The sequence below is a fragment of the Prionailurus bengalensis genome, chromosome A1, assembly GCF_016509475.1.
Source record: "Prionailurus bengalensis isolate Pbe53 chromosome A1, Fcat_Pben_1.1_paternal_pri, whole genome shotgun sequence".
NCBI lineage: Eukaryota > Metazoa > Chordata > Mammalia > Carnivora > Felidae > Prionailurus > Prionailurus bengalensis.
Genome location: NC_057343.1, coordinates 193,552,513 through 193,565,602, shown reverse-complemented (window position 1 = coordinate 193,565,602; position 13,090 = coordinate 193,552,513). Strand labels below are relative to the sequence as shown.

The 13,090-nt window shown below is 40.8% G+C and overlaps 1 protein-coding gene across 3 annotated transcripts in view; it reads left to right on the top strand.

Moving 5' to 3' along the window:
* Positions 1-9,475, top strand: part of MRPL22 (mitochondrial ribosomal protein L22) — a 35,025-nt gene extending 25,550 nt beyond the window's left edge. For all 3 annotated transcript variants that reach the window (XM_043597524.1, XM_043597514.1, XM_043597533.1), the window contains 2 exons: positions 3,154-3,223; positions 9,180-9,475. In XM_043597524.1, coding sequence (XP_043453459.1) covers positions 3,154-3,223; positions 9,180-9,391 — 282 coding nt within the window. In that variant the 3' untranslated portion in view covers positions 9,392-9,475. The remainder of the gene's footprint in view (positions 1-3,153; positions 3,224-9,179) is intronic.
* Positions 9,476-13,090: the final 3,615 nt, after the last annotated feature.

Below are 13,090 nucleotides of genomic sequence, written 5' to 3'. Positions count from 1 at the left end.
GTGTGTGTACACACACACACACACCCCCACACACCCACACACCACATCTTTATCCATTCATCATTTGATGGACATTTGGGCTGTTTCCATAATTTGGCTATTGTTGATAGTGCTGCTATAAACACTGGGGTGCATGTGTTCCTTCGAATCAGCATTTTTGTATCCTTTGGATGTATACTTAGTAGTACAATTTCTGGCTCATAACGTATCTCTCTTTTTAATTTTTTGAGGAACCTTCATACTGTTTTCCAGAGTGGCTGTACCAGTTTGCATTTCTCTTGTAAATTAAGGACTTCTTTTGTCTTGTTGCTTTTAAGATGTTTTTCTTTATCACTATATTTTGCAGGTTTAATTATATTGTATCTTGATGTTGGCTTGCTTTTGTTGATTTTGATGGGAATTCTCTGTGCCTTCTGGATCTGGATGTTTGTCTCCTTCCAGATTAGGGAAGTTTTCCACTATTGTGTCTTGAAATAATTTTTCTCCCCTTTTCTCTCTCTTCTTGTCAGACTCCTATAATATGAATGTTATTATGTTTGATGGAGTCACTGAGTTCCATAAGTCTGTTCTCGTGTTTCGTTCAGCTTCATTATTTTCCATTATTTTGTGTTCTAGGTCAGCTTCATTATTTTCCATTATTTTGTCTTCTAGGTCATTAATTCGTTCCTCTGCTTCTTCCAGCCTCTGTTCATTGCTTCAAGCATGTTTCTAGTCTTGTTTATTGATTCTTCAACTCTGATTCTTTTTTTTTTTTAACTCTTATCACTGTAGTAAGGGTCTCACTGATGTTTTCTATTCTTTTCTGAAACCCAGTGAATTTTCTTATGATTGTTGCTTTAAATTCTACATCAGGCATGATATATCTGTTTCATTTAGATCTCTGGCTGCGGCCTTATCTTGTTTCATTTGGGATAAATTCCTCTGTCTTGGCATTTTGTCTAAGTCCTTGCCTTCTTCGCTCTATTAGAAAGGCCAGTTATGGGGTATCTGGGTGGCTCAGTTGGTTGAGCGTCTGACTCTTGATTTTGGCTCAGGTCAAATCCCAGGGTTGTGGGATTGAACCCTGCATCAGGCTCTGTACCGAGCCTGCTTAAGATTCTCTTCCTGGGGCACCTGGGTGGCTCAGTCGATTAAGTATCCAACTCTTGATTTGGGCTCAAGTCATGATCTCACTGTGAGTTTGAGCCCTGCATTGGGCTGTGTGCTGACAGTGTGGAGCCTGCTTGGGATTCTCTCTCTCCTCTTTCTCTCTGCCCTTACCCTGCTCACCCTCTCCCTCTCTCAAAAATAAATAAACATTAAAAAAAAAAAAAAGATTTTCTCCCTTTGTCCCTCTCCCCCACACATCCACTCTTGTGCTTTCTCTCTAAAACAACAGCAACAAAAACACAAAGTAGCCAGTCTGTCTCCTACTCCTGAGAGTAATGGCCTTGTGAAGAAGAGGTCAAGTAGTGTCCAGGGCCTGGTGCTTCAGTGAGTGTCTCTGGTGTGTGCTCCATGTGCTCCACTGTTGTGTTTTGACTGCTCTATCCTTTAGGCCAGTCGTCTGCAGAGGCCCTCCTTGCTTGTTATGGGCAGTGTTTTGTCCCTGGCCTGAATGTGGTGAGTTTTAACTAGATGTGCTCTGGTCTGCTTGTGAAATGAGACCTGAGACCTGATACCAACTCCAGTAGAACTGAGGACTTGCAGACTCTCTCGTTGGGAGACGTGATGTGGGCAGGGGTTTGTTCTGGTCTCATGGGGGAGAGGAGCCTGCCTTGCTGGGATCAAGGCAAGTGTGGCTGAAAAGGACAGTCCCACAAAAGCACAGGGGATTGGGGTTTGGCAGCAAGTTAGGCAGCCATTGTTGGCACTGAGCTGCTTCCATCAGGTGGCTCTGCATTTATGCTGGGGGACCGGGAGGGAAATGGTGCCAGCTAGCTGCCTTGTTCCCAGAGAGGCATCTCTGTGAATGCTGCCCTCTCAGGGACATGCTCTGAGAAGAGCAATAGTCTCCCTACTGTGTGCCCCAGGCGCTCTTTAGATAGCTGTTTCCATGATGTGTGTCCCCGGGTTGTTTGCCTGCCTTCTTTCCAGGAGCAATGTGGTGCCCTCTGGGGTTCTATTCTAGCCAAGGTGGCTGGCCTTTAAAACCCCAGGCTTTAAGTCCCACTGGTTTCAAGAACTCACAAAATTTAGCACCTCTCGTTTTCCAAACTATTGGCTATGGGGAAGCATTCTGGTGCGTTCCCCTGTGTGCTCCTCTTTCTCTTGCCCTTCTCTGCAACCACAGCTCCCTCCTTCTGCAGCACCCACTATCCGTTTCTCCCTCAAACCACAACACTGTACTTTCTACCTTCTTCGATGTGGATACATGGTGTTCTTATTTCAAAAAGCGGCGATGAGGACATCTGGGGATATCAGCATTATTTTCTATATTTCAGTTAAATCTCACTTAGAGCCAGCTCTTTTTAGTTTAGTAGTTCAGTAGTTGAGATTGATGGATTCAGACTTTTAAAAGGTTCCATTGTAATGCCTATATTTAATTCAGTTCAGAATGCAATTACTAAGTATCTTTTGTGTACTCAGCTTTTTATTATATTCTCTAAGTGAGTAAAAGATTGGTTTCTGCTATTTTTGACAATTGTCCTCTTTTTAAAAATGGGTTCTGGAGGAGGTTAACTTAATTCAAAATATCTACAGAATATAAATTTAATAATTCTTAAAATTTTCAAGTATGATTTTCTCTACTTGTCTGATGTTGTTTAATGGTTATTTTGGATCCAAAGTTTGAGAATTTTCAATAAGATTTAGCTCTTAAGCTTCTTGAACTTTTTGACAAGTCTCTTGACTCAAAGACATACTAGTGTTCATTACCAAGGATACTGTTACCAATGCTGCCATTTCCTCCTTTGCATCTCATACATTCTACTTTAAACTTAGCAGGATGGACTGTGTTGCTTGAATTTACAATTCTTGTCTGAGGAAGGAAAGCTCAATGTATCCCTTTTCCTTAGTACTGTTATCATTTAATGTTCTCTTTTTAAAATAGACTATAAAACAGAGGCATGTGATTAGCAGTCATATTATAGAGATAACAACAAGAAATGAGAAACTTAATTCCGTTTTAGTTCAGGGTCAGCCATATGAATGCCTGTCTTTTCTTTGTTTAAGATTCTCTTAGAAGCACAAGAAATGGCAGTGAGAGACCACAATGTGGAATTCAGATCCAATTTATATATAGGTAAGATCTTTAATATTCTTAGCATTGGAAAATGTTTTCCAATAGTGATGCCAAGTTCATTATCTAATAACAGTCTTTGATATCTAACTACTTAGGACTGGGTTTGCCAGTGAAAATTGCTGGTAATAGCTTATTCTTCTGCCTTCAGCATGCTAAAGTTAGTCTGTTATAAATGGTTATAAATGGCAATAACCTTACTGCTTTATTGTTACCTGTTGTGCAGTATGACTGAGATCATGAAACCATTACCAATAATTTATTAAATAGTGGGTATCAGGATGGTACATGCAGTGGTCCTTGAATCATAATAAGACTAAGAAAGAACAAGACTGAGATTTTAATTTTTTTTTTAACATTTATTTATTTTTGAGAGACCGAGAGACAGAGCATGAGTGGGGGAGGGGCAGAGAGAGGGAGCCATAGAATCTGAAACAGGCTCCAGGCTCTGAGCTGTCAATACAGAGCCCGACGCAGGGCTCGAACTCATGAACTGTGAAATCATGACCTGAGCCGAAGTCAGATGCTTAACCGACTGAACCACCCAGGTGCCCCAGAACTGAATTTTAAAAACAAATTCTTTGTCAACCTGGAGGAGGTAAATAAAGAATCATAGGTGGCCTTACAAATATATTTATTTATAATTTGCCAAACCAGGTGCCTAATCCATAAAGGTGTCCTGTAATTTAACCTTCTAGTTACCAGGATGGAAAATCTGTTGAATTGTAAAAGCCAAGGGGCTTTGGAAGGCTCAGATGATCCAGCTGGCTTTGTTTCCCTTTGTTTTTACATTCTGAAGCATTGTCTCAGGTTTTGTATGCTTGTTGCATATCAAATTAAATTAAGTGAAAATGCTTTGGGAAGCATGATGCACTGTCCAATGTAAGGGATTTTTTTGTTTGTTTCATACCTCCACACAGTTCTCTTTGGAGAAAGAGACCAATGCTATTACAAAGCTCCCTCGCCCCCTCCCAACACTACACAGTGGAGCAGTGGTTGGGGCTAATGTTTTCCTGTCTCTTCGGCAGTACTTACTCCTAACCTCAGCAGTTTTGTAATCAAACAGAGATGTTGATGTCGAAGCAAAATTTTCTCAATCTGCCAAACCTACATATAGGAAGGACTAAAGGTATTTTAAATTCAAGATATGGGGAACTGCTACTCTCTAGAGAGAAAAAGGCTGAATCATTATGGGAGAAATTAGTTGTCCATTAGGATTTTTCAACAATTAGAGTAAAAACAGATCATGTAAATTCTACTTAGCCACATGACCACTGCCCTACTGGAGATATTTATGCTGGTTACATTAAAATCCTACCTCAGCTCACCTGGAATTGATGCTGGCGACCACACCTACTCCTGAAATGCAAATGAGTTATGATTTCAAATTGAAATATCTTATTTTAAAGCTGAATCTTGTATAACTGATTATATTCTGATACATGCACAGATGCAGAGGGAAATCAAAAGGGCAGCTCAGAAAATGCAGGGCCGTAGTAGTTAATCATAAGCATTTTCTTCTGGGAGCAGCATGAATAAATAATGCTGGGAGGGTCCAGAATCATTGGAAGAGATGAAATGGATGAAGAAGCCTCTTGGTGACCTTTCCTGCTCTGTGACTGAATATCAAATCTAATTTAATTAATTTTATTCAGTTTCATAGGAATATGGCCTTCTTAGCTGGCAGACAAAACGTAATGGAATTCAGATACAAATGAAATAGAATTTGTCTTTAAATCCTTTTCAGTAATTTTCGTAAAGTGAGAAAGGGTGAGGAGCTTAATCCTGTCTTCCCAAATGAAGGAGCAAAGTTCAATGTTGCCATTAAGCAAAAATAAACTTAACCAATCCTACGTGAATGGGCCTTTAATTCGTTGGTCTCCTTCTGCACATTTCCGCTGAAAAAACTCTATCCAACCTGTACCCTTTTTTCACCCACTTTTGTGTAAAAATCTCTTCTTGAATGGGACTGATAAGTTTAGATTTGTCTTATGATTATAAAAACCCATTTGCTAAGTATTTTGCTGCCTACCTCCTTTCTGAAGGAAAAAGGAATGAGTACCTTCGAGAAGATGAAGAATCTTACCGTGACATGTCAGACATTTTATCCCTGTATTTGCCAAACTTCCCTGATAAGAATCATCTGAGGTTCTTATTAAAAAAATATAGATTGCCAGGCCCCACCACAGACCCACTGGATCTGAAACCTCAGAGGGGGAGGAGGCCTGGGGAGCTATTTGTTTAATAAACATCTTAGTGATTCTTACCTATAAAATATGGGACACTGATTTTTCTCGTTGTATTCTTGAAAAAGGCCTAAACATTTCATTCCATGGATAGATGTCTTTTCGAGTTATGAAAGTCTAGTCGCTTGTTGGCTATGATTTTGGCTTAGCGGTGGCCCCTCAGTCCCTTGACATGAGCAAGTCTAGCATTATAAGGGAAGTGCTTTTTGGTAGCGTATGTTCTCATTATGTAGTAATTCCTTCAAATGCCTGTCATCATTCTAAAGCTAATACCTGGTGTTGCATGACCACAGATTTTGAAAATTCATTTCCTTTCAAACTTATAATGATGACTAATGGCACTGTGAACAGGTCTTAACAAGTGGACATGGACTAATAAAATGTCAGTGCTTAGTGATTCATGGCATCTAACGTGATTCTTTAGGGAAAGTGATTGACTGACTTTGTAAATCAGTCTTCTGGGCAAAGAACGATGAAGTGGGGAGAAGAGTGGTTTCCAATTTTAGAATGTCAGGATTCACATTTACCTAAATACTAGTAATAGGAAATACTGACAGTATTTTAAATTCTTGATACCTGTTGGGCATTATCCTTAGGCTGTTCCCATTTTTTGAGATGTTTTAATGTTTTTTTTCTTTGATTCAGAAAGTATTTGAGTACCTTCCACGTGCATACTACCCACACAGTTAGAGGTGGCAGTATATCATATTAAAGCAATTTAAAACACTTAGCACATGTAATTTTGTTGTTTGTAGTCCTTTGGAAGGACACATAAATTGTTCTTCTGAGCAAGAATAAACCGTTTACACTGTTAGTACTGTATGTACTTGGAATATTTTGAAACTTATTTTAGAATTTGAACAAATTTGCCAGATACCTGTATTGAAAAAGTGATAGTAATTAGCAGAAGTTGTATTTCAAAATCATTTCCATTCCTTGTTGAACGTGAACTTTTGGGGCAATTCAAAAGACGTGTATGAGGCAGTGACTTTTACAGATTAAACATGAACACTTATACAAGATAGCATATGGTTTGGGACCAAAAAGAGTAATGTAGGTAAATAGTAGGAGTAGAAAAGAAGAGGTCAGTATTGATTAGAAGAATCATGGTAATCTTCTGGAAAAATTTAGCTTTTGAAGCTAGCTATTTGGGTATTTGAAAGAGCATCCGGGAAGAAAGAAGATTTTCAGGGTGGAGTAACCACATGAGCTAAGGCACCTAGGGTGGAATGAGCAGCAATTGTGTGGTCCAGTGAGAATAGCTGAAGGAAGCAGCAGGTTGATCTTGAGTAGATAAAACTGGAAGGGCAGACTGGGCCTAGATCCAGAAGGCCGAAGATGGCAGGCTCTGGGATTTGGTTAACACTGTATTGAAAAGGAACCACAGGAAGTTTGGGGGTAGGAGATTTAGTTATTAAGGCAGTGTTTTAAGACTATTAACCATAAGCAGTGGTTTTGAAATTGTGCCTTGGGGCCTCCACGGGTGGGGCATAAGGCAGACAGAAGGGCTCCTCGATGTCTGGGTCACTGCTGAAACCCTGGAGTCCAGGATAGAGCCTGGCACCTAGTAGCAACTCAAATAGTTGGTGAGTGAATGAATGGCACGGTTTTGGATCTCTCTCCACCTGTGTTTCAATTGGAACAGAGCCACAGGATAGTGAGCTTCTATATATTGTTTCATTTTAATTGAAATGGTTCCATACAAACGCAGTTGAAACCCCTAACATACAGAATTATTATGAGGAGTGGAGACCAGAAACCAATTTGGAATCTGTACTTCTAAGTCCTGATTTCATTCGGACCTCAGAGTGGCTGTATTGCATATTCCCATTGTAGTGTACTAAAGAATCCTGGTGTTTCAGAAGAATTAATGTTTTTGTTCTGAACTAAAAAATGATGGCATTATGTGCCACAAGATAGGTAGATGGTATTTCATGGCTTTAGGATGAAATCGTGACTGACATTTAGCAGATACTGATGTTTGCTCTTAATGTGTTTGGCGGAGATGGAAAGTGGTAGTTAACATAGACCCTGATAAGGCTGATCATTGTGTTTGGATAGGTTACGTAGTACCGCACAGTTAGCTGGTTAAAATACTGTATTCAATGGAGTAGTGTTCCTTTTCCTCAGAGTGTTTGGAAATTGGTGCTCAAGTTGAGCCGCGTCACAAGTGTGGATAGAAGCAGCCGTCATGTTTGCAAAATACCTTTTAGAAGATTTCTAAACTTTTTCTAGTGTCATCATGCTTATTTGTAGGTTTCCTCCTGGCAGGTGGATCCAGAGGAACTAGTCTTACTTCATTATAAAGTGATTTGTGTAATTTGTCTTTCTCTTTGGAAATCCTTAAACACATTTCTTTAGTGCCCAGGGATGAAGTTTATAGAAGGATAGCACCTCTTTCCTTATCTCACTGAGACCTGAAGAGGTTTTCTTAATCACTTTCATCCTTAGCTTTCTCTCTGGCAAAGCTAGGATGTTTCTGCTGAAACCCATTTCATGAGAGGACTCTAGTGAGAGGGTTGTCAGGTGCATACTTGAACATAGTCCTTGTGTTTATAAAGTTATGTCTCAGCAAGAATATAAGAATGGTGAGTATTGAAGTGGATTAATTTGATACGTATTCTATAGGTTTTGGCTTTGTAAAAGCCTTATTAAATTGACTCACGAAGTAATGGACTAAATAAATTCAGAAAATAGTAGAAGGCAGCTACCACTCTGATTTACTGTGTGTGAAAACAGGTAACAGATTTCTTCTTAACTAGTGTTAGAAAAATTTTCTTAAATTTTACAAGGTCAGACTTTAACGTGCGGAGTTGGGGACAGGAGATGGGGAAGCAGCCGTGATGTGGGAGTTCCTAAAACTGGCCCCAAATCAGAATTACTGGGGGAAAGGGATTGGTCTTATTTGTTCAGAATGTAATTTCCAAGGCCCACCCCAAATATACTAAATTAGGATCTCCAGAGATGGGGGTCTCAGCATCTGCATTTAAAATATGTTCCGTAGGCTAGTCTGAGGTAGTCAGAGGACCAGCATTTGGGAACATTTGGTTCCAGTGACTTCCCATCACAATTAGAATAAAATAAAAACTCCTTAGCTCGGCCTTCAGGGCTCTATGTAATTTTGCCTTCATGTCTGATCTCTTTCCCTTGTTTGTACGACTCTTTCCCTTGTTTAGGATGCTTCAGCAGGCTGGTCTTTTTTCTGTTTCTAAAACAAGCCGGGCACCATTGGTCTTTACACTTGCTTTTCCCTCAGCCTGGAATACCATGTCCCTAGATATTTGCATGGATGACTCATTCTGGTCTTGGATCAAATGTCCCTTCCTCAAAGATGCCTCGTGACACACCCTCCAGTCTGAGGTTGCTCCCGGCACCCCATCATTCTCTGTCACATCACTGTTTTATTCTTCGTACTTGTCACTGACTGCAATGATCATGTTTATTTTCTGTCTTTCTCCTCTGGATTGTACACTTCACGGAGATAGGACCTTTGCTAGTCTTGTTCACTCTTCTTTCTCCAACACCTAGAATAGAGGCTGTTCCTTAATAAGTACTCAAGAGATGCTTGTGTTGAGACAGATTTGCTCTCACCAGCCAGGGAACTCAGGTAGTCTAAGAATCCAGTTGAAGAAAGGACAGATTGCTCACCTGATGGAGCTATAGTCTTGGGGATGCAGTCATTTCCTGTAACTCTCTTTGTCTTCCCTGTCTAGCTGAGTCAACCTCAGGGCGAGGCCAGTACCTGAAACGCATCCGATACCATGGCAGAGGTCGCTTTGGGATCATGGAGAAGGTTTATTGCCATTATTTTGTGAAGTTGGTGGAAGGCCCTCCACCTCCACGTGAGGCACCGAAGACGGCAGTCACCCATGCCAAGGAGTATATTCAGGAGCTTCGTAACCGGACCATTATTCATACTCTGTGATGGGGGGGTTCAGATTCCACAGTGTATATATTTTGCCATTTATTTCCTAAAACGAGACAAATTAAAGACAAATGCTTTTTATGACTTGTCATTGAATTATTGCAATATGAAGTGTAATTGCTCATTTTATATGAATATTCATAAGGTTTTTGCCCACCTCTTTTGTCCTCTGGGTATATTTGCAACCTGTGAGGGGAAATCAGCTTTCAACATAGTAACAGACCATAATTCAGAAGGCTTTTTTGAGCACCTTTGGGAGGGAATGTTAACTTTTCATCTGCAGGAGGGCAGTTTCAATAACGGACTTGAGTAGAAGGTTACAGAAGAAGAAAGCTTGTGGTTGTTTCCCTTGCTTTTCTCTTGGGACTAGGGAAGGAAGTGGTGGAGGTGAGGATAGCTGTATGCATTTTAGGACATTGTGTAGTTCTGTTTTTTCTTCCACTGTTGGTGTGGGCCAATGGGTGAGGAATTTTATTTTCCTTGACTGCTTTAGCAGTAACTAGAGATTACAGAAGTTTATTAAATACATTAATCTAGAACTCCAAAACCCTCTAACCGGGAAAGTTTTCTCCTAGTTAAATAAAGACTGTTTTCATGTTTCCTTCCAACAATGCTTTCTGTTACTTGGCTATCTTGTTCTGGATTGATTCATTTTTCAGAGGGAATTCTATGACGGAGAGAGGAATTGAACCGATCTGAGCACTGCATTCCAAAACAAGGCAGTAGGTGGCACTCATTGACCTCTTATTCACAGAAAGGTGTTAGTATTAAAGTAGAGCAAGTGTTCAGCTCTACTTGGCTCTCACTGATGTGTGTTTTCACTGACAAGAAAAGCACTCCCACAGCCCTAGACCAGTGTTACTCAAACTTTGGTATGTAGAGGGAGAACCTGGGGTGCTTGCTTGTTAATGCACACTTCTGGGTCTTGCCCCCATGACTCTGATTCACCAGGTCTTGGGAGGAACAAGTTTCAGAAATCTATCTATCTATTTATTTATTTAAATTATTTTTGAGAGGGGGATAGGGACAGAGGGAAGGAGAGAATCTTAAGCAGGCTTCACGCTCGGCATGGAGTCTGATGCGGGGCTTGAGCCTACAACCCTGGGATCATGACCTGAGCTGAAATCAAGAATTGCATGCTCAACCGACTGAGCCATCCAGGTGCCCCCAGAAATCTTTATTAAAAAAAAACAAAACAAAACAGGGACTTCTAGATGATTCTGTTGTAGGGAACCACACTTGAGGATACTCCTCTAGTATGAAGAATGTGGTTTTAGTGCCACGTTTTAAGATGGCATTAATAACAGGTACTATTTACTGGAATCTCATTATTTGCCAAGGTCTGTGATAGTATTTTATATAACTCTTCACAATATCCTGCAAACTGTAGATACTGTTTTGTCATTTTATAAAGGAAGAAACCGAAGTACACAGAACTCAAATAATTCTCTCGGGGCATGGTATGTAAAAATAGCGGAGCTACGATTTAAACAAGGTTCCTAAAGTACCTGGTTCTGTGTACCTAATGAATAGACAGATGGGTTTCGCGCCTCTCCAGTTAACCTAATGCATGGGTGAAAAGGCCAAGGGCTCAGGGCAATAAGCCATGAAGGCTAAGGACAGATTCACTCTGGGTCCTAAATTACTGCGGCATGGCTTCATGGAAATAACACTGGAGTGGTAAAAGGCTACCTCCATTCCAGTCCTGGCACACTCATTAACCAAAAGAAGGCCCTGGGCCGGTCCCTTCTCTCCTTGGCTTCTATTTTGTTTATCTACAGAACAAGAGGTTCCGTGTTTCTTGTAGACCACCTTCAGATTCACTTGAATTACTGGTTTAAAAGATGCCTGGTGCTACTCTCACACTAAGTGAATCAGAATGTGGCATGGGCACTTGAACTTTTCACAAATGCCGCAGTGATGTGCATACTGGAGAATCACTGGACTAGAGGGTCTCTCTGTTCTCTTTCAGTGCAGCTGTTCCATGATTCTTAGCCTGGGAATTCTGAATTCCTCAGGTGGGACCAAAACAAGCCAGGTGGTGAATGGGCTCCATAACTATTTTAAAAGAGGTAAGGGCAAAACAGACCTTGGATTCTAATGAAGAAAATTGGCTGTGAGCTAAGGTGAAGCCTTCATTTGGAAATTCTTCTGATGTGTTAAAAAGTATAATTGTAGCAAACATGTAGCACTATGCCCCTAGCACTGTTTTAAGCACTTTATATACATCATCTCAATGAAACTTTCCCATTGCGACAAAAGCAGAGTACATCTGGTTAGTTTCTATGGTTGAGAGTACATTTTCTAACATAAATGAACATTTTGGTTCCTACTTACAGTTTAAGTTTATATGTTCGGAAACAATGTCTGTTAAGTATTACTTTTGTTGTTGTTATTATTTTTTAAGTAGGCTCCATGCCCAACGTGGGGTTTGAACTCCCGACCCAGAGATCAAGAGTCACATGCTTTACCAACTAAGCCAGCCAGGTGCCCCTGTTAATTTTTGTTTAATGGTGATCTCTGAAACTCTTGTAATTTCCTTCTTTGTCAGGTAATCGTGATAGACTTAAACTTTTTTTGCTGGAGTGTAGCATATTCAGAAAGCACACTAAGTGTAAATATATAGCTCAGTAAGTGAACTAGTGAACATGCTCAAGTAACCAGGTGGATAGAACCTGATAGCAACTCTGAAGTCCCCTTCATGCCCAAGCCCAGTTACTAACCCCCTTCTCTTCCCCAGAGGTAACCATTATCCTGACTTTTAACATAGGATAGATTTTTTTAAAGTTTACTTATTTATTTTGAGAGAGAGAGCACACACATGCAAGAACGAGTGGGGGAGGGGCAGAGAGAGGGAGAGAGAATCCCAAGCAAGCTCCACGCTGTCTGTACAGAGCCTGACACGGGGCTCCAACCCAAGAACTGTGAGATCATGACCTGAGACAAGATCAAGAGTTGGCTGCTCAACTGACTGAGCCACCCAGGCTCAGACTTTTTTTTTTTTTTTAATTTATTTTTGAGAGAGAGAGACAGCATGAGCAGGGGAGGGGCAGAGAGAGAGGGAGACACAGAATCTGAAGCAGGTTCCAGGCTCTGAACTGTCAGCACAGAACCCGACACGGGGCTCGAACTCATGGACTGTGAGATCATGACCTGAGCTGAAGTCGGACGCTTAACCAACTGAGCCACCCAGGCACCCTGCCCAGACTCAGATTTTGAAAAAGTGATTAGCTTTTCGTTTTTTTTCAACTGAATTTATTGGGCAACCCTTACAGGCCTGGTGCTGAGGGTTCAAACAGTGGAAGAGGAAACAGCCCTGCCCCATGGAGCTCACGCTGTGATAGGAAAGACAGACTGTAAATCAGTGATTGCAGGAGTTTACTGTGCTGCATATTAGGGAAGTGGAGGGATGCGGCTATGCAGGCAGACATCAGGTGTCCTGAAATATAGTTACTGCTTTTTGGAAAAGTAAAGAGTTGCGTTAGAATGCCAACTTGAGTTCTGTTTTTAACACTATGAACATGAGGACCACTTCATGCTTCCGCAAGTTAAGATGGTTGTGGGATGGAAAGGGAAAATATACTGTCATTGGAGCGGACTCAAATTTACCAAACCTTATAAGGCTCCAGCTAAGCCCCAGGGGAAAGACAGGTCAAGTGTACTGCAAACATTGCAAAATAAAATGAGTGCGTTTTCTGT